Here is a 26,248-nt window from a genome sequence, read left to right on the forward strand (position 1 = left end):
GTGCTTCACTGACAAATCCGTTACGCTGCAGCTTTTTGTGTTTATTCTGCATTCTTTGTAATTACCATCTTGCGAAGCCGAGTTGATGTTTCTGTTCCGTCGAGTGTCTAATCAGTGATTCATCTTCTGCTGACTTTGACTCACTGCAGAGGTTTCATAAATCAAACGTTTTCCCCTCTCTCACACAGCGCTACGTGTGTTTCGCCAATCCAACCGAGGTGAAGCCGCCCGAGGACCTGCAGGACCTCGGGGTCCGTTTCCTGCAGCCGTTCGTCAACCTCTTGTCCAAAGCCACCTACTGGTGGATGAACACCTTCATCACCTCGGCTCACCGACGGCCCATCGACCTCAAGGTCATTGGAAAACTGCCCATCGCCATGAGAGCGCTCACAAACTACATTAAACTGCGCAAAGCCTTCGAGGAGCAGAAGGTTAGTGGACGTTGTTTTTGAAAACAGATTGAAAGAGCAAAGAGGGAACACTTCGATCATGCCGAGCAACACGGTAACATTATGTTCTCTGCCAGAGGGACAAATTGTGCTGAATTATACGAACGAATATTTGACAACCGGAGTGAGTCGTTTAATGCAAAGAGCTTTTTATGACTTGTTTTTATAATGTTTGTCTATTTCAATTTTTGCTGATTTTATAATGTAACTAAGTAAAGTGTAAAGTGAGTATTTTCAAAAAAACGTTATACAAATAAAATGTATAATAATAATAATAATAATAATAATAATAATAATAATAATAATAATAATAATAATAATAATAATTATTATTATTATTATTATTATCATTACTTGCCACTGCTTGGTATAGACCAGGGGTGTGAAACATTTTAGTTGAGGCGCAATCTCATCTCGATCGAGAGGGACCGGTAAACGAGTGCCATAATAACCTTTGAATATAACTTTTTCTTCGTTGTGGTGCAAAGTATACGTGATGAAACTGACAATATTTTCATAAAACCACACAATTACAACAGAAGATGACTACAATCTCAACATTTCTAATTATGCTAAAAACAGTGGAGTGTCCCAAACATTCCTCTTACAGTTCTTGCATTATGGATGTTTTTACAAACTCAGATTCACAACGTGACATTTGAGCGAGGAGATAGCTATCCTTCACGGCAGCATCACCGATATCTCAGCTCAGGTCCCGGTGTTGTGTTGTCTTCAGAAAGTTGTTTAGAAAATCAACATTTTCTTTAAAATTTTTACAATTTACAATTTGCTGGGCTACATCGGAGCCTCTTGCGCGCCGGTTTTGGCCCGCGGACCTTATGTTTGACACTTCTGGTCTAGCGCCTGTTAAGTAAATGTTTTCTCTTTTCGCTTTGCCACATCGGGACCAAATGTAATGCTCAAGTATCCCTGCTTTCCCCCATGTGACTGCAGCTGAATAAATAAAACTGTGAATAACAGAGTACAGAAATCAGCTAAATTACAGATTTCACCAGTAAAGCGTCCAGGAAATGTGTCCCTGTTAAGAGTCCTCGGGGCTTGTTTTTAGCAACAACACTTGGGCAAGGCAGATTAGCTCAAATGAAGTTTGGAGAATTTAACATAACAACTCAGAACGAAGCCCCTTGCTGCTCTCACTCCTTTTGTATCTCACGTGTTAGTTTGATCATCTTGTACTTTTATTGTTGCCGGTAAAATCTGTTTCTTGGCGTCAGTCTTGCATGTGCATGAAATGATCTGGGATCCTACGCTCTGATTTTATTGGGCTGCTCTCAAGAGGAAAAACAAACCTAAACACCGTGTGAATCTTTTTCCAGTGATGATTCAGCCTCGGTTGAACTGGGACCCGTTAAATCTAATCAGACATCGTGGTTTCACTAAAATCACTAAAACCTCGTGGCCATTTTGAAGGCTGCTGAAGGTTTGGTGGTTTCGTATTGAGTGGCATCATTGAAGGTTTTTTTTTAAAATCTCTGCCTTTTTGTGTTTGTGAATGAGGAAGTCACATGATAAATTCACACAGTGGATCAGGGATGTTGTACTTCCATGCTGGTTCTCAGTTCATCTCTTTCACTGAAACCATAAATTCTCACCAGCATGTATGAATAATGATAATCGTATTGATGACAGAGTGATCGGTTTGGCCGGCCATTGTTCTACTTCTGAGGCAGTTCAGGAAGGCTCAGACTGTGGACGTTTCCTTCTTGGGTTTTCTCCAATCTGTCTCCCGCCGTCTCGCTTCCAGTGCACGTGTCAGGGGTCGGAGGTGAAGGGCCTCCTCCGCAGGGTCATTGTTTTCCAGTGTTTGGAAGGTCGCGCAGTTTCGTCACTGCTGCGTGTGCGTCCGGTGTGAACGCAAACCCCGCTTCCTTCCTGCATGAGCGGGGAGATGAGACGGACGGAGAGATCCCTGCGGAGCGGAGGGGACGGGCGGCGGGGCATTTAGAGCAGGACCGGGAAGCTCCGGGGTCGTTCCCATTCCACTGTGAACGGAGCGACATCCCGACCCCTGCAGGGGTGAAAGCACTGCGCGTCATGGGAAGCTACTTTCTACTGACGAGCGTGTGAGAATGAACCCTCCTCCCTCGGAGTCGTTTGAACCCAAGGTAGAAAGAGAGGATGTGCTTGTGTGATGCTCACAGTGACCACATGTTACGTCCGTTCAGCCGGAGCTCGGACGGAGGGACACGCGACGATGGTCACGTCTCTTCTCACGATTGTGAGAACCAGTCAGACGCAACACACCGGGTGTGCTGTGGGACTGTTTATTGCTTCGCGCCGGTCCAGATGTTTTCCTCTGGTCACTTCTAAATGACTCGCCACCGCCGAGCTGCTGAAATCTTGAACATTACAAACATGAATATAAATGAACTTAACGCCTCTTCAAGTAAGATTCCCTCTTCGAATGTGAAATTGCGGTTTCATCTCCACCCGAGCAGTAAAACATGTGACGTGCTGGGAAATTTGCAGTTAATCGCCACATCAGCAGCAGTGTGGGGGATGGGCCCACTCAACCTGACCTCGTTTCGAAAGGTTTCTGTCACACTGGTGGACTCACTCTTGAGTCGTTGCTGTTGATTCAGCTTCTACGATGAAACAATTCATTCTTCTTGCTCCGTGAAGAGGTTTTTATGATCCAATTTTGTTGGTTTAATTCCTCGGAGAACTGAGGCGGGTTGTCTCCACCAAGACCCAACCCATCCAATTTACTCCTATCTTCACAAACAGCTATCTTCATTGCACTAATGGAATATTGTGAATGTGTCACCGTTAGATGGTGATTAATGTTTGTAATTTAGAACTTTAATAATCCACGAGAAGCCCAAATTATTTTCCAGCCCCTGCAGATTAGCTGTTTCCAAGAAATTACTCTCATCATCTGGATGTGACTCATTTTTCTTCCGCCTCTGCTGCCTTCCCTCAGACACCTCAGGACTCGCTGCCGCAAGGCCCAAAGTGGATCTGGCAGGCCTTGAGGAAGGCGTTCGGCAGACCTCTCATCCTCAGCATCACGTTTCGCTTTCTGGCCGACCTGCTGGGCTTCGCTGGTCCTCTCTGCATCTCCGGCATCGTCCACCACATCAGCAAGGACAATCGGACCATTCAGCAGCCGGTGAGGCTTCCACCATACTGCCAGTATGAGTGAGAGAATACACACAATATGTTCTTCAATATGATAAATGATATGATATGATAATGTGTATTTAATGTATTCCCATCTGATGGTCTTGTTTTATGCACATGTGCATAAAACTAAGGGTCCATCGACACGTTTTCAAGTGAAAATGCGAAATTTCCGTTGCATTTTGAGAGTCTGTTTCAACGACAACCGTGCTTGGAGCCACGAAATACATAACGTTTTGAAATCGGCTCCCAAGATACACTGAAAACAAGAAAATAGTTGGAAATTGTTTCAACTGGTAACATCTAAATGAATCAAGTTCTTTTTTTAATCTTCATTAACTTAATGAATTAGATTAATTTTGAATAAATTTTTTTTGTTTTTTGGCCGATTGAAGCAGTTCGGTTAAGTTGGTCCAACTATTAAATTTTTTTCAGTGTAGAACTTTTCGAAAATGCTCCGACTCTGTGTAGACTGGTGAAAACGATTTCTCTTTGTTGTGCCATAATAACCTTTAAATCTAACCTTTAATGTTTTTCTTTGTTGTGACACAGAATATAAACCAAATGATTACTACTGAAAGTTAGTACAATCTCAACATAAAGCCTATTTTAATGAAACCTTCTGGTACTAAATACGGGGAATTACTCCCCCAAATTTCTTCTAAATCTGTTGTTTTTGCATGTTTTTATAGCCATACCCTGACTGCCAGAGTTTTCATGAGAGCTTCGGGGCTCAGTGTTGTGTTGTGTTGTGCTACACTACTCTTAAGGCATTTATTTAAAAAAATTACAGTTTTCTCGGAACATTTTACAATTTTCTTGGTGGTTTGGCCGGATTTAACCCTTTTGCATGCCGGTTTAGGCCCATGAGCCTCATGTTTGACACCCCCTGGTCAAACTACCCGGCAGCTTGCGCTTTACAGGGTTTTCATATCATTTCATTACAATGTGCACATGACTGGACTGTTGGTAAATAAACAAAGGGAATAATTTTTTTGTAATACCATAGGTTACTCATATGAAGTTTGTATTTTTATGTCACAATTCCTAAATGAGTCCACTATCTCTTATCCACAATGTTATTACTATTTCCTATTGAAAGTCTGTCTGGCTTGGTGGATATGCCACTCTCAACCTGTTTGGCTTCACTTTGGAACAGCATTATTCCAGTTAGTCAGACATGATGATGGCCTTCAGATCTCAGAGTGCGACAGAAACGCCACATGGCGTTCTGTTTCTTAAAGGTCACTGTTTATAGTTTTGGTGAGACTTTTATGGTGCCATTCATCTCCTCTACAGCTGCTTGCTGGCGCATTAATTTAAGCCCCATCAAATATTTATTACACTTATTACACTGGAGCTGTCTGGCTTTCTTGGATTCCACTCAGGTGAACGCAGATGCTTAGACCCCCCCCTCCTATAGAGTGGAGAGATTTAAAGGATGTAGATTTGAGACATATTTCCAATCAATAATGTTCAATCCCCTGCAGGGGGATCAACTCCACCTGATGCCAAATTAATAATTCTTTGTGGGAGCTACTGTTTCCCTCTGCTCGAGCTGAACCGTCTTCTTCTTTGGTTTCCAGCTTGCGCCAGCTGAATGCTCCACTTCATTTTCAACCTAATTGAGTTTCACATGTGACATCCAAGCTGGGACTGATACGTTCCTTATGCATGTTAACCCGCTAATCCTGAAGAGAGATAGCCGTCCAATTTATCGACTGAAACTCTTCAATTCAAGTGAACTGTTGAAGGGATCAGCAGGGGTTACTGACCTCCAGCTTTCCTAACGATGATAAATCACTCATTGTTTCTGTCTCCCCTCCCCCCTCTGCCTGCCTGTGCTTCCAGATGAAGCTGCTCGGTATCTATTTCATTTCCTCCAAGGAGTTCCTGGAGAATGCGTACGTGTTGGCTGTGCTGCTCTTCCTTGCCCTGCTCCTCCAAAGGACCTTCCTCCAGGCTTCATACTATGTGGCCATTGAAACAGGCATCAACCTCCGTGGAGCCATTCAGGTATACTGATCGAGATGCTCCCCAGGCAATGAGTGAGAAAATGCTAAAGATGTTCAAATCTGTTATTACGTGTCTTTGTTGATTTGAGCTCTTCACCATCCTGTCTTTATTGTTCACCGTTGGGAATCATTAATCATTCATATGTGACGCTTGAGCCATATGAATTGTTTATTACTTGCAGGATCTGTATCACCGTCACTCTTCATCCTCTATTTTTGATCTGAGTTCATGTGGAAAGGTGCTAAAGGACAGCCCAACACCCACATGGTGAAAGACAGGTTACACCCTGGTCAGGCCACTAGTGACCAGTGAACAATCATGCATCGTACATGGGCACTACGGCCGTAGTAAATAGTTCTCCTGCACATGCACAAGTAGACAGACAATAATAACAATGGCAGCCTCCAGTGTCATGACTCCCAGTCCATATTCTCCTGGGACTTGGTAGTTTTAATGTTGACCGTAACAATAATCCAACTTCATCGTCCGTCCATACTAAAGTCTGTGTACTACCATTGTTAAAGTATATAGTGTGTTGTCCTCTGCTGCATGTGTGTGTGGTTTCATTACAAAAACAAACAACAGCAGCCGCTAGTGGCCCAACATGAAAACTGCATTGTTTTCAGAGTTTCTGTCATTCCCGTTTAAAACGGACGTTGTTTTTCTAAACGTTGCGTAAATGTGAAACTTTTTCTGAAACTAGAATGCAAAAACTATGCCTTTTTACATGAAACCACTTTTCAGAAATATTTTCAAGAAGAAAACACTTCTGATATATTCTGATTAATTATTTAACTATGTGTTGTTAAGTTTTAATATTGAAAACCAGCTGGTTGACGTTATTAAGTCAGGAAGACGTTCTCAGCTGTGAATTTGTTCACTTTTAAGTAAACAGCATATTTTTCATCTGCCTGTTTGGGTGCCTGAATCCCTATTGTTCCATTTTGTCCCTTCTTCAGACAAAAATCTACAACAAAATCATGCGCCTGTGCACCTCCAACATGTCCATGGGCGAGCTCACTGTGGCTCAGATCTGCAACCTGGTTGCCATCGATACCAACCAGCTGATGTGGTTCTTCTTCCTCTGCCCGAACCTGTGGGCCATGCCGGTACAGGTGAGAAAAAACTCTAGCCTGCTGCGATCCGCCTGTTTGGAGAGCAGCATCGCTCGCTGATGCGTCGCACATCAGCAGGATGCGTCATCCTTTGAAAACATTTCCAAAATCGGCGTGGGCTGCGTTTTGTTCTCAAGCAACACAAGTTTCACACAGGTAACGCATTAAAAAAACAACAACAGGTGCAGCCACTGATTTCTAGATGTGATGTCGACCGAAGCAGGTTTTGCAGCAGAGATGTGTTCGCCATATTTGTGAAGTCAAAGATGTGCAGCAAAGTTTTACTGGAAACAAACCAAAGAATGTTTACAAATATTTCCGGACAAGACAAACAAATCAAGGTCTGGGGGTCTTTCCCACTTAACATTTAATGTTGTTAACTGGCTTCACAACTATGTCAGAAAAAAACTAAGAGCTTATTAGAATTGAAAATCACACTCTGATATATGGGTCATTTTTTACCCATGTGTGTCAAGTTGATAATTGTAAACATACAAAAACGGGTTTTTGTTCATAACATAAGGTATTACAAATGGAAATAATGATATGTAATAATCATATCCAAGATATTACAGGAATTACTGGAATATTGAATCCTAAAATTCAATAAGTCAATAAGTTGTGTGTCAAAGGGTTCAGGCCTCAGTTGTGTTTCCTTTGATTTACTTCTGTGCACAGTCATGTAGTCAAGATGCAAAGCAACCCTGTAATCCCTGAGCACAAGCTACAAATGAAGTTTCACACTGCGTTACAGAGGTTTGCAGAGCATAAGGATTTCTCTTGCGTTGTGCGTCGATGCACCGGTTTGTTGAACCTCAATTAAACAGGTGTTTGTTCTTCTGCATGTTTTACACTGAACATCGTTTGATTACTCTGGACTATCTGTACATAATGTGCAGCTTTCTCTACCATATGGGACATAAATTGTTATATAAAGGGATGTAAAGGCTGAAAACTGAACTTCTGGTGTCAGCTGGAGACTCTAATCGAAACACATTCACTGCAGCAGCATGCGGTTGATTGCGACCCTTGACCTCCATGCTTTGAAATGTTGCCTTCTAAGTGGATTATGTAAACCATGACACAGTACGTAATAAAAACAATGTTTTTTACAAGCCCTGGAGATCCATTAGCGTCACTTGTTCTTCCCCTCATAAGCTCAATACAGGAGCATCTCTCCAGACACCTGCCCGGTGTGTGCTTCCTCTGTTACTTGGCTGTATGTAATGTTCACATAGCTTTATCTGGGAAAGAAAGTACTTAGATATTGCTTGATGTTACTTATTTGTTTACTACAAAGAAGCGTTGAGAGCGCAGACTGTCACAAAAAAACACCCATGTAAACATTGAAAAGCAGACAATGGTTGCTGTGAGTGTGATGTGACTTTATTCGGTTTTATTCATGCACCACAAGACAATTATTGAAACGAGGAACTGGAGAATTTAGAGATAAAGACACTCAATGCATACAGAGTGGTGCCAGTGATTCTGGGCTGAGCTCGGGGTGGAGGATGGGAGGGGGGAAACTCTCTGTTTGCCCTGATGGACTGGTGATCTGTCCAGGGTTCACCCTGCCCTCGCCTTTAGGCAGTGGGATCGGCTGCAGCCCCCTGCAAACTTCATTTAGATAAAGTGGTACAAATGATGGATGGATGGACTCAGTAATTTATAATAGACCAGAGGCGTCAAACTCATTTCCGTTCGGGAGCCACATGAAGAACAATTTCACCTTTGAGTGAGCCGGACTGGTGAAACGGTGCCATAACAACTTTTAAATCTACAGTTTAAAGTTTTTCTGTGATTCAGACTGTACATTTATAAATAGATGATATTTTTACAAATCTGAACAATTAGTACCAAAAATAACCGCAATGTCAACATAAAGCCAATTTGAATGACGCAAAATACAGTAAAATGTCCCAAACATATGCAGCCTTTCATGTGTTTTTACAAACTCACCCTGACAGCGCGGCTTTGAGGCCAATGCTAAAGCTTTCATGGCAGCATCACCGACATCTCAGCTGGAGTCTTAGCGTTCCATTAGTCTGCAACTCTTAAGAAAACAGTCAATTTTTTCTTTGCAGTTTTTACATTTTGCTTGGTGGGTGCGAGGGCCGGATTGCAGCCTCATGCGGGCCGGTTTTGGTTGACAGGCCTTTTTGTTTGACGCTCCTGTAACAGACCACAGACAACAATGGAATATCTGTTTGTATGTCACTCTTCAACTAATGCTGCACGATGTTCTTTCTGCTTCTTTCATGTTTGAAATGAATCTAAATATTCCTCCGTTGTTAGACTTCATTTGTTTTGATGCCATGCTGTTTTCTTTCTGCCATTTGGGCTTGGTTGTTTGCACACACTTCTCGTCTCTTTACAATAGAAAATGAAGAAAATATGTTCAGCTCTTGAATATATGTGCTAAGCGAGAATAAAAAGTGCCAGTTCAGTTGCAGGAATTAAATTTGCATACATTTGTTTTAGCCTGCATGCTTAATTTCTACAGCTGGTGATAAAACCAATTAACCGATAATTTGACTCTTTGCAGAGTTTTTCTGGAGACAATTTAAAAAGTGCGCCTCAGCTTTTAATTTCGTAGTAAAATATTTTGCACTCAAACTCTGTATTGAAACATTTGTTGATAAAGGATTGATGCTCTGACAGAATATGCATGGATACTGTAATAGTGAAATCAAAGAAAACAGGAACTCAGGCACACTCAGAGTGGGTTCCTGTTTCAGTGACACTGCATGCCTGCAGCTCAGAGGACTTTAGCAGCATTAGTATTCAGTGTCTATCCACTCGTCTGCCCCAAGCTGTGAGTGAATCCTTCGTGCTTCATCTTCTCTGCCGACTCTCTTTGTGGGACGAATCGCTGAAGCTCGAAGGTTCCCAGTCATCTGCAACATGTCGGCTGTCTTCTGCACTTCTGTGCCCCTGCTGCAACATCTGGCGTTTTCAGAATTTTCGTTATTTTTTAATCTAATTGCCATATTTACAGTTTAGGTTATTGTCTTATTAGTCACCTCACTTTAACACATGATATTGGAAATTGTTGGCGAAAGCCGAGGCCAAGTTCTACTTCAAAGTTCTACTTCAACCAACATATTGACTTTTATTATTTTAGACCCACAAGCTTTGACCTTGACCAAATATACTGAAATTGACTGACGCTTTTTACTTATTTTCCATCATATTACCATTGGTTTTCCCACCTAATGATAACCCGCCAAGCACAGATACACAAATACCCAGAATACACAATGTCGGCCACTTCTAACAAGCTCACCTCTATGGGTTCAGTCATATTTAGTGTAGGTTGAGTTCTGCTTGTTTTATCTCTTATGGATCAAAGACTTAGTGGACTTTAGCACCTAGATAATTCAGCCGTGTGAACGAAGGTTGTGGGTTTTCATTTCAGATTCTGAAAAAACAAAACAAAAAACCTTTCATATGAGAAATTTAATCGTTTCTTTATTACACCAATCACTTTGCTGTCACCTCAGATTTATGTGCCTTTCATGTTTTGAATTCTATCAGTCTTCTTATCGGTGGAGATTTGAGTCACGTTGGCTCGCCGGTTGGACCAGGTGTCATATTCCTGAATAGCCACATGCATAATACGGTGGATTACCATGAAATTCACTGCAGACGTAATTGACCTGTTGGTGGATAATCTCCAATCTGTGCGGTGACTTATTATTTAGCTCTACAATCACGGTGAAGGATGTTTCATCGCCGTGCCGCGACTCTTGAAATGCTTTAGGAAATGCTGGAGTTGCTAAGCAATTTTGTATTTTCCGCCGAGCGGTGAAGCTGCATGTGAAGCTGCATGTGAAGCTGCATGTTGGAGCAGCGTGAACACTTTCACATTTCTCTGTTAAAAGGTGTGATCGATGTGAGGAACTGTGTGGGGGTTGGTGGTCTTGTGAATGTGTACCCCCCTCCACAGGATGCCACGTTCGCACATAGACCATTAGTGGCTGCTGTTGTAAAAAGGAAAATTTCATCCTGCAGTCCTGCTCCCCATCACCCACCTCATCCCTGGTGGCTTGTGTTATCCTTTGATTGATGTGGGGGTGGAAAGAAAAAAAAAGACGTGTGAAGCGTCTTATCCATCTCCATCTGGTTGTGTGTGTGTCCTGGAGATGCTTGAATCTGGCGTTAAGTGTGAAGCCAAGGGCAGAGACTGGAGGGGAGCCAAGGACAGGTGCAAACATGAATCATCTCATTTGGTCGACTCGACAGAAGAGCTTTGTATTCGAAGCCTGACTGTTAATCCATTGTGAAAAATCATAATTTTTGTGAATATTCCCATGTTAAAATGGGCCTTCATGGCGCTATGTTGATATTGGCACTCTCAGCTGCATGTTGTAAGCTGCTTGTATGACACTGCTTTCTCTGCATGCTGCTTTCCTCATGTCCTCATGATGCATCAACGTTGTTTTCATAAAACCACTGCTGAATGTGGAATAGGTGAAAAATGCCCAATTTTTTTTTTTGCTCTGTGTCTCGTCTCCGATCAGATCGTTGTGGGCGTCATCCTGCTCTACTACCTCCTGGGAATCAGTGCCTTGATTGGAGCGACTGTCATCGCTGTGTTAGCCCCTGTACAGTACTTTGTGGCCACAAAGCTGTCTCAAACACAAAAGAACACTCTGGTGAGTATTGTCTTTGTTTCTCCGTTGTTTTTTTGTTTGGAGCAGCGCAGCTTTTGACAGTTTTTTTTTTTCTCCCAATCTATTTTTAGTCCTGCTGTCGGAGCAGTCTGTACTCCAAACTGTAACATTTCCACCACTTATGAATTCATTGTCGTGTAATTTCACACAAGTATTTCTGTACTCCCTGTACCTCTAGTAATCCTCTGACCTTTCCTTCACTGGCATCACAGGGTAGCCAGTCGTGGCTCAGAGTGAATTTCCTATGAAGATTTGGTGTCATTAATTACTTTTTTTTGCTGCTTATCCTGAAAAAAAAACCCCTCTCATTATTTCTTTAGTAAGTGAGAGCTTTGGTGTTTTCGTGTAAGGCGGCCATTCTTATCCAACACACTAGATGGAAGAATTACAGCCCCAAGCTTTTTCTGTTGCTTTCAATTAAACATTTCAGCGAAACTACTGAGAATGACTGATAATGTTTCTACAGGACTCCACATTGAGCTTTGCTTCTGATGGCTTAGATGTACTTGGTGTTCAGCAGACATGCTCAGATTTATTCTACCATTTAATATGTGTTTGATAAATATCATTCCAGATCTGTGCAGATCAATATCTGGATTACAGACCATTTTTTTTGTAAAAACAAATAAATAAACTGCATTTATTGATGATTCTATTCTCATGTTAACCCGTCGGGTACGAAAAGGCATGTCCTCAGTTAACTTGTTTAGTTTTACCCGTAGTGATGGGAAATCCAAGACTGCAGTCACCCCGAGAGGCGATTACACTTGTGCTGACTTTGTGTCGTGCCTGACCTCCACATATCGATGTGCAGTGGCTGTAATCGAAGTCTGGCTTCCTGCTTTCAGGAGTACTCCAGTGAACGCCTGAAGAAAACCAACGAGCTGCTGCGGGGCATCAAGCTGCTGAAGCTGTACGCCTGGGAGCGCATCTTCTGTGACAGCGTGGAGGAGACCAGGGGCAAGGAGCTCACCAGCCTCCAGGCCTTTGCTCTTTACACGTCCATATCCAGTACGACACTCCTGACCTTTGTGACATGACGTGTAAAAAGTCCATTCGTAGGAAGGTTTTAATGTACCTCTGTTGCATCGACATGATTTGGTATTATGGTAATATTTGTTCAGGTTTGAGTCACATATATTATTAATTTAATTTGCTGTTTTGCTAAGACAACAATGGACAGTCTGTTTGGTCAGCATTGATTTATCTCACACGATCTGCCCTTCGGCTTCTCTTCAACAATCTGCACGGCTCTCGTCCCGTAACAGACTCCGCTCTATAATCCAGACCGTAACTTTCGCGGACTATTTCATAACAAAGCCAAACAAATCTAACAAAGTTCGTTAAGTGACGAGACGAGACGAGACGAGACGAGACGAGACGAGACGAGACGAGACGAGACGAGACGAGAGAATCTGAGATGAGAGAAGACGAGACGAGACAATACAAGAGAAGATGAGACAAGACAAGATGAGAAGAGAAGAGACGAGAGAAGACGAGACGAGAGAAGACAACATTGCATTCATCCCACATGAATCACATTATCTCCACGTTGCACAATCAATTATCAAAAATTAATAAAAGGGATACAATAATGACAACTGACAAACTCTCTGGAAGTTTTCAAAAAGGAAAAAACATTCATATGTACGTGTTTTTGAAAAGAATCCCTCTAAAAGATCGTGGTGACATTATGCTCTTGTACCTCGTGAAGCTTCAGCCTCAGAGAAGTTAATGTGATTTTAAATAGATGTGATTTTAAATGTGTTAAATTGCGCAACATCAAAAGGAGTTTGTTATTTTTGAGTTATCGCTCCACCAAAAGCTTTCCCGTGCTGAAGTGCTTTTCTTCTCTGCTTCCAGTTTTCATGAACGCCGCTATCCCCATCGCAGCTGTGTTGACGGTAAGTCCGTCCGTCCGTCACACGTTTTATATGCATCGGGCTTCTCTCCTGAGTGCGTCTTTTCCCTGGTGTGAAGGACGGACCGGAGACTTTGTGGCTGTCCGCTGACATTTCGCAGTGACTTTCTGACAGCGCCACAATAAATCTGTCAGTATTTATAGAAATCTTTCAGGGCCACAGACTTTGACTTGGTGCCACATGGGACGGTCAAGACCGACACCATAGAGCAAGAAGGAGAAACGTAGAAACGTGATTCATGTTTGATTTGATTTTACTCAAACTTTAAACTTTGAATGCTGCTTTCTTTTAAAAATGTTTTTATGTTTCATTTAACCTTGAAGGAGTTTCAGCTGTTATAAATCATATATATATATATATATATATATATATATATATATATATATATATATAATTTTTTCTGAACTTGCAGACGTTTGTGGTTCATGTCCACATCTCCGAGGACGCCGATCTGTCCCCGGCCGTGGCCTTCGCCTCTCTGTCCCTCTTTCACATCCTGGTCACGCCGCTCTTCCTCCTATCCAGCGTGGTGCGATCCACCGTCAAGGCTCTCGTCAGGTGAGCGGCCAAATCAGATCAGGAAGTGCAAATTTTATCGGTTCAGAAAGCAGATAGAGAGTTAAATGAATCCGCGGACACGATCGAGAATCAATTCTAAATGAAGCCCCTGATATTTTCCTGCAGCGGAGAGAAGAGTCGTGTTATTAGATCTGATTTTGTTGATATTGTTGAAGCCTTCCCTCTCATCTATCTATCTATCTATCTATCTATCTATCTATCTATCTATCTATCTATCTATCTATCTATCTATCTATCTATCTATCTATCTATCTATCTATCTATCTATCTATCTATCTATCTATCTATCTATCTATCTATCTATCTATCTATCTATCTATCTATCTATCTATCTATCTATCTAGCTCTGGTTCATTCAGTTGCATTAAAATAATGTTTTGCAGGTAAAGTGGCTTCAGTCAGAATTAAAAACATATTAAACAGTAACTGAGATATAGAAAAAATGAAAAAGCTCAGGTAAGCATTACTTCTTCCGACTCCTCTTTCCGGCAGTTCGTTTGCATGTCTGGTATGAGAGAGGTTATATATAGCTACTATCGCTTTAAGGATGTGGGCACATGATGCATGAACTGTGTTAGAATCATGTATTTGTGCACACATTTAAATATGTTTTTAAAAATACTAAATAACCAAAATAGATTTTCTGTCTTCTGGTTACTCCTACATTAACTGTGTCCACTGAGTGAACAGATTAACTGAATACGGGCATTAAGGTGCTGTTCAAGCAGCGCTTGAACACTTTATTGTTATTTTTCTTTTAAATAAACATTGATATGGAAGGTGCATGTGATCCTCCAGATATCTATTTCCGGGTTGTGTTCTCTGAAACACCTCTGGCAGTTAGTTTTTTTGTTTGTTTGTTTTCAGGAGAAGAGAAGGATTTGATGATACTGAGACATGCAGCCTGAGCTATTAATACAAAGTCACTGTGCAAAGATACGGCTTCCATAATTCTGCAGGTGTTGTAGTGTAGTTCCTTTACCACGGGCTTTGCTGCTGCATGTTTCTGTACTTCCCTCATGTATCTCACATGACATTCATGGACGGATGAACTGGAAGGAATTTGAGCTGGTTTGAACCAGTTTCCGGTCTTTTTTTCTTCTTATTTTTTTTGCAAAGACGCAGTTATTAGATTGAAGAAGCAGATAATCGGCGAGGGGAGGCATTTAGGAGGGCAGATTAAAGATAAACGTGATGATTCAGAGATACGATAAAGAATGAAACTGATGAAGCTCATTCGCTGTGAAGCGTGTTAAATAGATTTTCCAGTCTGAGACAGTGACTGTAACAGGAAATGAGCGATTATATGGATGGATGGATGGATGGATGGATGGATGGATGGATGGATGGGTGGATGGATGGATGGATGGGTGGGTGGGTGGATGGATGGATGGATGGATGGATTTTTCATTGTCATCATACAACAAAGAGACTTCAGTTAAGAAATATATAAAATGTCTAAAATTGTAAGGTAGGTTAATAAATAATAGATTAATTAACCTTGTGGACTAAAAACTTGTGAGCATCAGGAGTTATATTGAGTTTTTACTGAAGGATAAAATCTATTTTCGTCTTTAGGGCCTGTTGGAGCCCGGTATGTAACAATGAGCCAAAATGTTATAAAATATAATGTAATTAAAATCAGAAATGTAATAACTGGCCAATATTGTAAAAAGATTTAACAAGAATTTAAATGTGATCTTAATATATTTAATGCTTATACAGTATTTTGTACTGATGATTGGAGAAATAGATTATAGAGAAGAAAAGACTACAAATGACTTGGGCAACAGCAATCATACATAAGTACCATAAATACTATACAGATATATGTTAAAAACAACAACAACAACAACAAAAAAGTATAAAATGTTCTCATTCTTTCAGTGTTATTCAAATTGAAGCAGGTCAAGTCCAATCAATAAATCTTTGACTCGCTTTATGATGTAATATTGATGTAATATTGAAAAGTTTTTAGGTTCTGGGCTCAGGATGTTCCTGCCGGAGCTTCAGAGTGAGCCGAGATCGGCTCCAAGCAATCCAGTATTGAGGATGAAGACTTTTCCTTTTGTCATCGGTTCGATCTGCAGTGTCCAGAAGCTGAGCGAGTTTTTCTCCAGCGACGAGATTGGAGAGGAGCAGGAGCCCCGAGCCACGCTGACCTCCGGCTCCAGCAACCACAACCAGAACAAATACCAGGCCGTGGTGAGTTCGTGCACGCTTGTCTCGTTTCATTGGCTGTATGATTGAGTCACAGCTTCGGATATCATCGCCGCTTTCTTCCCTTTCACCGTCTTCTCTTTAACGTCACCGTCGTCCCTGTTTTCCCTGTTTTAACACAATCCTACCGTAGTCGTCCTCTAAACCTGCCCCTTCATCCTCATCCTCCTCCTCCTCCTCCTCCCGACACTCCCAGCCCCTGAAAGTAGTGAACCGGAAGCGCCCTCCGAGGGACGACTGGAACAACTACGGCTCCCAGGGAGACCATGAAAGTGATGGACCCTCCCAAGAGGTGGACCAAGACATCTGTATCAAGGTAAAAGAAAAAAGAGTAGTGAGTGCTTCGTCCTTCAGCCTTAAACCCACAAGAGTGACTTTTATCAGCCTTTACAGCCATAATGTAAAAATATACTAAACTGGATCATGAATGTATAAAAATAATAATATAAGCGAAAATAAAATCATGATTTCTTTATTCTACATGTCACCCATTGGTAAATCATCTCAGTGCAAACAAGGAAAACATACAACTCAAACACATAAACAACGTAAACATGAATTATTGACATGTAAATGACGAGACGATGCTCTGAGCTGCAAATCCTCTCTTGCTAAATCATCATTTTCTTTGAAACATGAGACTTTCCCAGAGACCAAACCTTCGTTGTTACCGTGTTCATACAGTTTAGTATATTTGTACGTTGAGGCTGTAAATCCTAATGAAAGCAGCTGGAACAGAGCGGACGTCTCCAGCCAGTCAGCCGTGGACCAGAATTCGTTTTTGTCGGTAACAAGAAACAGAATTCCCCGAGTTCGATCCAAACGTTATCTGTGATGTGGCAAATTTAGAACGACATATCAGCGTTTTGTTAAAGGTCAGAAGTCTAAAGGAATCCTCAGTGATCCTGTTAGAGAAGTTTCCATTCGAGGTTCCTTGTCGCTTATCGGTGATTCGTTTGCGAGACAAACAGTGCCGTGATAAGAATGGTCTTTCCATCAGACACGAGTTTCCATGTGCTGCTTCTATATTTGTGCCAAAATTGGATGAAGTCTTTCATAAGTTCACTTCTTCAGGTGTTTAAATGATGCTCCCTGGGACTGGGGCTATTTCTGGATCTTTATATTTGATATTCTTATTGCTCCTGCACCAGTGTTAATGCTGAACTAATTGGCCCGAAGAGTCGTCATCGCAGCAGAGTTGGCACGTTGTGCACAATATTTTATACTTGGCTGATTGTTCTGATGTGCCTGTTTTAATTCCCTCTGCAGCTCATGCACTGATTTGTTAAAGAGTTGTGTCACATTTATTTTGGTAAATTTTATTCAAATGTAGAAAAAGTTACCAGATGTGGCCCCGTGTATTCTCCTCTCAATTAACCCTTCACCAGTCAGTCATTTAGACTAAACAAAAACTAAATAATTCAACTTTTGTGTGTATTTTTTCCCCCTTAAAACCTTTTATAAGCTGTATTTCTCACGGGATCTTTGTAAAAAGCTATTATGATGAAATATGCTGGAAAAAGCTGATATTTGATTAAAAACCATAATTAGGGGGTAAGGTTGAAAAATTCCAATCAACATATCCTCATGGACAAACATTGCTCCCAACAATGGTGCATTCATTTTCAGTATATCTCAAGGAAGTTTTTGAGTGAAATCCATTTGTTGCCCGAGGTGCTTTAGTTACTAATATATCAGTAGAAATGAGCAATTTTTGTTCACTTTTCTGTATATTGAGCCTATTTTTGTGGGATATTTCGCCAATATCAAGAAACGATCACCAAAAATGTTAAATATTTGCCTTATTCATTAGAATGCCACATGTAAAATATTTACACCATATCGGGCATAGATCAATACAGTCAACCACTTTTAGTGATTTTCAATTTTTTCAGTTTTTCATTGAGGGTGATGTCACCAAGAAAGCCGAGCGATACGCAGGACTATCACTTTTCTTTTTTTTTCCTTGTCGAGGGACATGGAAACATCAGCATTTCTACTAATATATGAGAAAACTAAAGCAGAAGTCTTTGTTATCGTTTACACAAATTCTCAAAATTCACATGCAAGCAGTGCATGTTTCTCATCCCTGCTGTAATTGTCATTAAATTGTCAATTAAAATCGTCATTGTCTGTTAAGAAGAAATAAGGAAGTTACCAAATATGGTCACTCCATATGGGATTAAATTCACTTTGTATTATTCAAAAATATCCTTTAAGTTAAGGAAAAGCACAAGAAAAGCTTTATTCCATACACAAAGTGAATACATTTGAAGTCTACTCTAATAGTTTGAGGCCTTATTCTCCCCTTTTCTCAGATAACTTGTGGATATTTCACCTGGACTGACGGACCAGCAACACTTGCCAACGTGGATATCAAGATTCCTTTTGGTGAGCAGAAAGCAGTCGTGTTGCTCCTCTCTGTCGACGCAGTCTTGTAATCATTCCCTCCCGGCGTGACTCTCCCATCTTCAAACCCCTCAGGTAAGCTGACCATGATCGTGGGCCAGGTGGGTTGTGGGAAGTCGTCTCTGCTGCTGGCGGCACTGGGAGAGATGCAGAGGGTGTCAGGATCGGTCATCTGGAACAGGTTATTATTCTCACCGTATGCTGTTTGTTGCAGGATCTGCTGAAATCTGCGTCGGATGTCTTTGATTTCTGGATCTTTTATCACCAGAAACTTTCATTAAAATTGACTTTATGTTGGAATTGTAGTCATTGTCCGTAGTAATTGTTCAGTTTTGAGAAAATATCATTTCCATCTCGTATTTTTTGTTCCACAACTAAGAAAGACTTGAATTTAAAGGTTATTATGGCATTATTTTACTGCTCCATCCCACCCAACATAAAACTGTACCCCTGACCCCTGGAATAAGATGTGTTTGATCCTCCTGCAATAGATTTACGGTTCGATCGACTGAAGTCATTAATGTGACGTTCTGAGTTGATCCAATACTGATACAGACACTGGCGGCGGCGGCGGAAACAATATCTGCAATACGAGCCGTCGCTTTGGTTTATCGCTGCTTTAAAGAATGATGCAGATGTGTATTTGTCATATTAATAACGGTGATTATATATCTCTTGTGCCTGATTCGATCAGATCTAATGAGCAGAACAGGAGACAACGCTCCCTTAATAAAGTCATGTATTGAATGTGCGCTTGGTGCATTCCAGGTATGAGAACCAGCCAGGTTGCTTCGGCAGCAGGCGAGGAGCCAGTTAGTTTTTGTTTTTGCAGCATCAACATCTCATTTCAACGTTCCCTTCTGCTCAGGTGCTTCCTCTTCTCAGCCCAATAATTACAGTCACTTATAAGAAATGCTTAATTAAGTGTTGGTAAGTCTCACTTGAGGACTGATTTTTCACAAAAACCCGAACTCCTAATAATCACTTTAGACAACTGCTGTTTTTACACGAGGAGAATTTGTTGTGTTATAAGACTGAATTCAGACATCAACCGCTCCACTTTTCAGATATCGACACTTATAATAACTCACACGTGTGTTTCGAACTGCGGTGAGCAGGAAAGCTCTTCCATCAAATCCACACTCTTGACGAACCTCGACATTAACAAACAAGATGTAGCTTTAGCATAGTAGCTGCTGTCCACAGCAAACAAAACAAAAAACATTTTAAAACAGCAAACATAAAGGATGCATGATTATGAGCTGCATTTCCATCGTATCTGTTATGAATCAGCGTCTTTCGATAGCGGCCAGGTCACGTCTACAGGAGGAGCTGCTGCCTGTCGGCAGTTTATCTCGGCTGTTTTCTTGTTTTGCCCTCACGGTAACCTCAGTAACTAGTAACCTAATCTAACTATTCTCAGGTAATTCGTAATCTGATGATTCATTTTCAGTAACTTGAATCCATGAACAGATCAAATTAACAGTAAGATACTGTCTGATGTCTTCGCCTGACATTAGATCAGCCTTATTTCAGCAGGTTAAGAGATCATTTATGGTGTCATTTCTGCACGTTATTTCCTTTTTAACAGTGGCGGCTGCTGATAAATTTCTTAAGTGGTGCTCTTCACTATTATTCGATTTCAGTCAACGTTAACTTCATTTAAGTAAGTGCATTTATAAACCACATTACAACAATCCTGCCCTTTTTTTTTTTTTTTAGATAGAGAGAGGCCCCCTAGTGGTGAAACATTATAGTTCTTTTAAACAGCTCGTGCATAGAGAGCTCTTTTAAAGATGACTTTTATGAATATGTTTGTAAACAAATACAAGCAGAAGCTTCATTAGTCCCTTTTAGAAAATTAATGTGTTTTGGGGCTGATTTACTTGAGTTTAGAGAAAACAAAAGTTATATCAGGTATATTTTCAAACAACACATCAATTCATCTTTCAAAGTATTTTAGAATTCCATTGACCAGCCGCCTCAGCTTTTTAACACCTTCCATGATAGGTTGCTTCCACTGAATTTCTCTGCAGTGACGGATTTCAGATTAGAAAGTGACCCAGTTGTCCATTGCAATGAAGAGTCGCATCACCGGCTGGGACGTCTGGTTGAATCAGTTTCCCAAAACGTCTATTTCTACCTTCTGCAGAGCCAAACCCGGCGGGTGGAGAACAAACAGCAGGACACATGTAGCTGAACGCAGCTGAACCTTCACGTCCTGCCAGATGCATTCTGGGAGTCATTAGCCTCTATTTCCTGCATCACGATATCTCGTCGCCTCCCCAGGATAGCACCGCTATCGGTCTCCATTTGTCAACAGATTCGACTCCCCTGCTCGATTATCACATTGTCCGCTGGCCACCACACACTCACACACTGCGGTATCTCGCTGGCAACGCTTCTGATACCCCGCCGGGCACCAGAGTCTCTCACATATCGTATATCCAAGTGTGACTAAGCAGCTGTCATTTCGACTTTGCCCTCCTCAAGTTGGTGAACAGACTTTCAGCTGAGTTATTATTTGTTATTTTTGTTATGTGTACAGCTGCATTAACATGGATTAGCAGTGGTTTGTGAGAGGAAGGGTGAACTTTTCAGGATTGATTCCCCCAAATTAATTCTCAGCAGCTCCTGGACCCACAACCGTGAAGCCAAAAGTTACGTGCCTGGCAGGAGGAGAAAGCGAAACTAATCACGAGTGTGACCAAACAATCTTGTGAGAAATATCATATGGTTTGTTAGCCGATGAGTGGTGATCCAGAGTGAGCTGTCGACGATAGTCCAGCTTTACACAACAACGGTGCTCGGAGCCACTTTCAATGCAACTTTTGGTGGCTCTTCACATAAACCGTGGAAACACTGCTGCCGTGCATGCGCTCTGCGCACGCAGTAAAAAGTGGAACACAACTTGGTCGCAGCTGTCCATTCAAATGCCTCACCATTGTTTTTGATTATCACGTGTCATTGGTGCACGTGTTTGTAGTTTCATTACAGAAAACAGACAGCAGCACCCACTAGTGGCCCAACGTGAAACTACACAATTTTCAGTGTTTCTGACATGGTTGAGAACGACAATAACGTGGAACTTTCCTGTTAAGAAAAAAAAAAATATCAGCAATTTTCACTTGGAACATGGCGTAAACAGAGCATGAGCCTCTGATCTCTGTGTTTGTTGATTTTTTTTTTTTAATCTAAACCTGCCGTTTCCCCCCCCCCCGGCTTTGCTCTCTGTGCTCCTGCCCCCAAATATGGCACAGAGAGGGACACGTCTGAGATTTCTCCGTCCCGACAGTGAAGGACTATTTGTATCCTGACCTCAGCAAAGTGTTGCAGGTCAGATATCTCCTGCTCAGTTAAAATCCAGAGTGTCTGAAGAACCGGCAGCGAGCTGAGGCCGTGTGACACATCAGCCAAGCGACCCCTTTGCATTAAACGGCAGCATGGATCGAGCTCTCTGCTCCAAAGGATCGATGAAGTGTATCGTCTGTGGCTTGATTCTTAATTATTGATTCAAGGGGCGGGCCGGTGAAACAACTATTACCATAGGCTCAGCCGCATTCTTCATCATCAGGATTTGAAGATGAGGCCTGATGAAAATCCTCAGACGTAACCTTGAGTCAGTCGACACTGACGGACCTGAAGGGGAAATTTCAAGTTCAATCAGACATGAAAGCTGCAGATAATCACGGTGTTGTTATAGCAGCCTGAGGACAAACACTATCAGACGTCCGTTCAGGCTTCAGTCGAGTGGCATTTGTCCCTGATGAGGTTTTTAGCTGAAGTGGCTTTCAGATAAATGTTTTACCTCAAGTTGACAGCTGAGAAATTAAAATGGCCTTTTGGACATTCGTTCTGCAGGTTGTTCCTCTGCTGCAGCAGTTTTCCATCCCTCAGACACATTTGTTTGTTTGTTTGTTTTTTTGTTTCTATCTTGTTTGAGCTTGAAATCTATTCTGATCTGAACCTGAGCTGAACCACCATACTACTGATCTTTTTCTCGAGGGACCCACATATTTACCATTATAAACCTTGAGATTTCTTTGTCCATTGTTTTAATGAAGCTTTATTCAATCTAACCCTCTTGGTGCACTATTTCTTTATTTTTTTGACCAATTATATTTTTCTCTTCAGCCTGACCTGCCGCCATTTTTTCTCTCCCGCTGCTCACTGTGCAAGCTTACCATTGTGTGTGTTGCTTTTCAATCGTATATTTTTCTAGATATTACACTTAACATCTAATAAACATGTACAATTATTAGACATAAAAGTTGAGTGACCTCACTTATTTTTAAGACATTAAACATGATAAACCCCTTAATAAATCAAGAGTGCTTCGTGTACTGCATATCATCGTTGGCATTCAGGCTGGACACCTATATTTGCATTAAACAGTCTTGTAGGTCACGTCTACACGTGTGAGTGTTATAAACACGTCACAGTTTCTTACTTTTCCCTGCGAGCAGCTGCAGTTTAAATCTGCTGCGGTGAAGATCTGCTCTCTGCTCGTCCTCCCATGAGATCAGAGTCACCTTCTCAAGGTGTCAACTGGTCAAACCTAAAAATACACTGCAGCCTTTTCCTGAGTGCGCGTTTAAAGTCACAAATAACCAATGAGAAAGAGCCAAATGATTTGGAGGGTCAGGACACTATATGTGAATGTGTGAACCTACAAAGTCACTAATTAGTCAAGAAGTATGACTGCATGTACGTTTTGAATTACCGAAAAAAAAAAAAATCTGGGAAATATTATTCGATTTCAACTTTGAAACTGATCGTGTAAATGTTTTTTTTAACAGCCTACCAATCTTGGAGTCTGAAGGCGATGAAAGGTAAGTGCTGCAACTCTCTTAAAAAACCTTAACAGCACAAACAAAATCTGATTGTGACTTTTTTTTTTTAATATGAGCACTCAAAATGACAAATAGATGAAAAATATTTGCAGCTGATCTGCTATACCATATTTCTGACAAGAAAAAAACCATTTGACTCAATTACTGTGGTTTATTACTTGTTATGTGTCACTTTATTTAACATGTCATGCATTCCCAGTAACTTTCCATCCACATTATGTTTTTGTTTTTGATTTTGTCAGATACTAAATCTGCTGTCACTCACGAGATATGTCTGTGCTCTGTGGGTCTATGAAATAACATATTTCACTGGTGTGTGGATCCACAGAAAACTGTGTGGTGAAAATAAACCAAAATGTTTCCTGCTGCATTCACAGCAAGGAGAGAAATATAACTTTTTTTTTTATGGATTTATATTTAGTCATGTTGTTTTGTTGCTTCTTGCAAATGTTTGAGTTAAAAATGTTTTAATAACAATGGCCACACAAAGGCTGAACTAAAAGAAAGTTAAAAAAAGAAAGTAACAGATTATTGTTTTGCACATAATAGAAATAATGTTACTGTAATTTAACTATTATATATATATATATATATATATATATATATATATATATATATTTATTTTTTATCATTAATTCCTACCAGACATCTGTCTATACACACACACACACACACACACACACACACACACACACACACACACACACACACACACACACACACACACACACACACACACACACACACACACACTTCCATACAGTACATACAAATACATATAGATACAAACATATACACAGACACAAATATATATGTATATGTAAACCCCTTAGTTGTAATCTGTATAATTAAATCAACATTATATGACATATAAACAAATAATCTATGTCCAAGTATACCCACGCCTCTTTATAAATACATACTTAAAACATACGTAAACTCGACCCTCTTAACCTTATTTGTAACAGTAAATTGTAATCTATAAGTGAATTACATTTCACAATCTTAATTTTTACAGGTCACTACATTCATTAGATCAATGGCAGAACAAGAGGAATTGACCTTATTTCCATATTCCTCTTACTGTGTGGTGAAGTAGAGGTATCAGATGACATAACATGTAAAGGTTATGTGAATCTTAAATATTATGTGGTCGATCTAAGAACGTTACTGTTGCCAGAAGTGATCCTCAGTTATTGGAAAACTATGGTGCAACTGCTATTCAGTGTTTCACTGTTCTTTTTATTTGCACATTATAAATCCAGCAGAACGTCTGAACACAAACATGCAAGATGATTTAGATGTGAACAAGTGAACCAAGCTATTATGATGAATAGTAGATGATGCTCTGATTTATTTATTGTTACCACATTCAGTCTAATACAACCCCCCTGTAACCATTGAGTTTATTTGGAATTCGGATTAACTAAACTATTTTTCACATTAAAGTTCCACCTGTCCTTTGAGGCTGAACTCGGTTTGATCAAAAATAAGCCTGTAAAAGATTTAGTAGTAGTAGTGGGTCTGATCAAGCAAACCACATTGATTTAAATTGATTTGAGTGACTATCCACTGGCAAACGTTTCTAAAATACTCCTGAATCTGTTCACCCTTTGAATTGTATTTTTCTTATACGTTTCCATTTCTACATTTGTTTAGTGCTTCACACATCAATTTGTTCTTGTCCACTTTAGTTGGCCTCCCTCTGCAAAAACAAATCAAAACAGAGAGACATGCACAAGATAGGCAGGATACCGACGTGGAGAAGCAAACAGCCACAGAGCGCGTGTTGACGTACTAATATCAGCCCGAGGAATAAGATCCTCTGAGCCGCATGCAAACGGCTTCAGGCTTGATTTCCATATTGGCGAATTACAGGAAGAGTAACTGGAGAGAGGCGGGATGTTTGTGTTATTTTTAGGGGGTGGGGGGGTGCGATCCTGGCTAATGATAGCTGTGCTCAAGGAGGGCGGTGGAGTTGTTTGTTGGGCTGCTGGGCAGTGGCATGATTGCCATAGTGAGGGAAAAGTATCTGGGTCTGTGTGAATGTTTGTTTTCTGTTAATCATTAGAAGAGTGTGGTGGAGTCAGCACTCCCTCTGTCAGGTTGGATCTCTTGAGCTGTGTCTGACGTGTGCTGTGTGATGTTTTGCGCCGCAGCCCCACTGACAGAGAGCGAGATGCAGCCGGTGATGGACAGATCAGGTGAGTCCGGCTGGTCTCCATGGCGACGCGTCACCGTCACCAGCAGTGACACGGTTTGAGCCGTTAACTCGAGTTCACCAGGTAAAATCAATCTGCTTGCACACTTAACCCCCTGGGCTGCGTATTGACTTCACAAATACATCCAAGCCTTTAATGATCCCTGAAGTGACTCTTGATGGACTGGAGCCACTCAAACGCAACGCCAGCTCACAGTTCACACCTGTCAATAAAAAACCCCAAAGTCATTAGCTGGTTGAATTTGAATGTGAGGGTTGTTGTGTGTGTTTGACGCCTCTGCATGTGTTGTGAATGTCCGGTAGGAGGAGAGGCGCTGTGGCCTACGCTTCCCAGAAGCCCTGGCTGCTGAACGCCAGCCTGGTGGAGAACATCACCTTCGAGATGCCCATGATAAAATCCAGGTAACCAGTGCACCGATGAATATGATGCATTTGGCATCTCTTAAGATTTAATCAGTTTCATCTTCAAATGTTTCTCCTCAACTATCTCACATACTTTGATATCTTTTTACTAATTAGAATTTTGAAATTGGACCCAGAGTTTTTAAATATAGAGCTCCATCTGAGATCTATGACATCTCTGCACTGCTTCAAGACTTCTTCATCCCCTTACCTTAAAACACCCCGTCTGTGTCTTTAACCTC

General features: G+C 41.1%; 1 protein-coding gene across 1 annotated transcript in view; it reads left to right on the forward strand.

The window, feature by feature from the left end:
- The window catches only part of abcc8 (ATP-binding cassette, sub-family C (CFTR/MRP), member 8), a 56,949-nt gene that overhangs the window by 10,161 nt on the left and 20,540 nt on the right, over positions 1–26,248 (forward strand). Inside the window, exons 5-19 of the mRNA XM_080475987.1 lie at positions 189–431; positions 3,394–3,582; positions 5,445–5,609; positions 6,569–6,724; positions 11,248–11,382; positions 12,249–12,411; positions 13,264–13,304; positions 13,735–13,880; positions 15,992–16,106; positions 16,255–16,437; positions 18,440–18,512; positions 18,606–18,711; positions 23,330–23,362; positions 25,543–25,587; positions 25,908–26,006. Of these exons, the coding sequence (XP_080332113.1) occupies positions 189–431; positions 3,394–3,582; positions 5,445–5,609; positions 6,569–6,724; positions 11,248–11,382; positions 12,249–12,411; positions 13,264–13,304; positions 13,735–13,880; positions 15,992–16,106; positions 16,255–16,437; positions 18,440–18,512; positions 18,606–18,711; positions 23,330–23,362; positions 25,543–25,587; positions 25,908–26,006 (1,892 nt within the window). The remainder of the gene's footprint in view (positions 1–188; positions 432–3,393; positions 3,583–5,444; positions 5,610–6,568; positions 6,725–11,247; positions 11,383–12,248; positions 12,412–13,263; positions 13,305–13,734; positions 13,881–15,991; positions 16,107–16,254; positions 16,438–18,439; positions 18,513–18,605; positions 18,712–23,329; positions 23,363–25,542; positions 25,588–25,907; positions 26,007–26,248) is intronic.

This window comes from Lipophrys pholis (genome assembly GCF_963383615.2).
Source record: "Lipophrys pholis genome assembly, chromosome: 11".
Taxonomy (NCBI): domain Eukaryota; kingdom Metazoa; phylum Chordata; class Actinopteri; order Blenniiformes; family Blenniidae; genus Lipophrys; species Lipophrys pholis.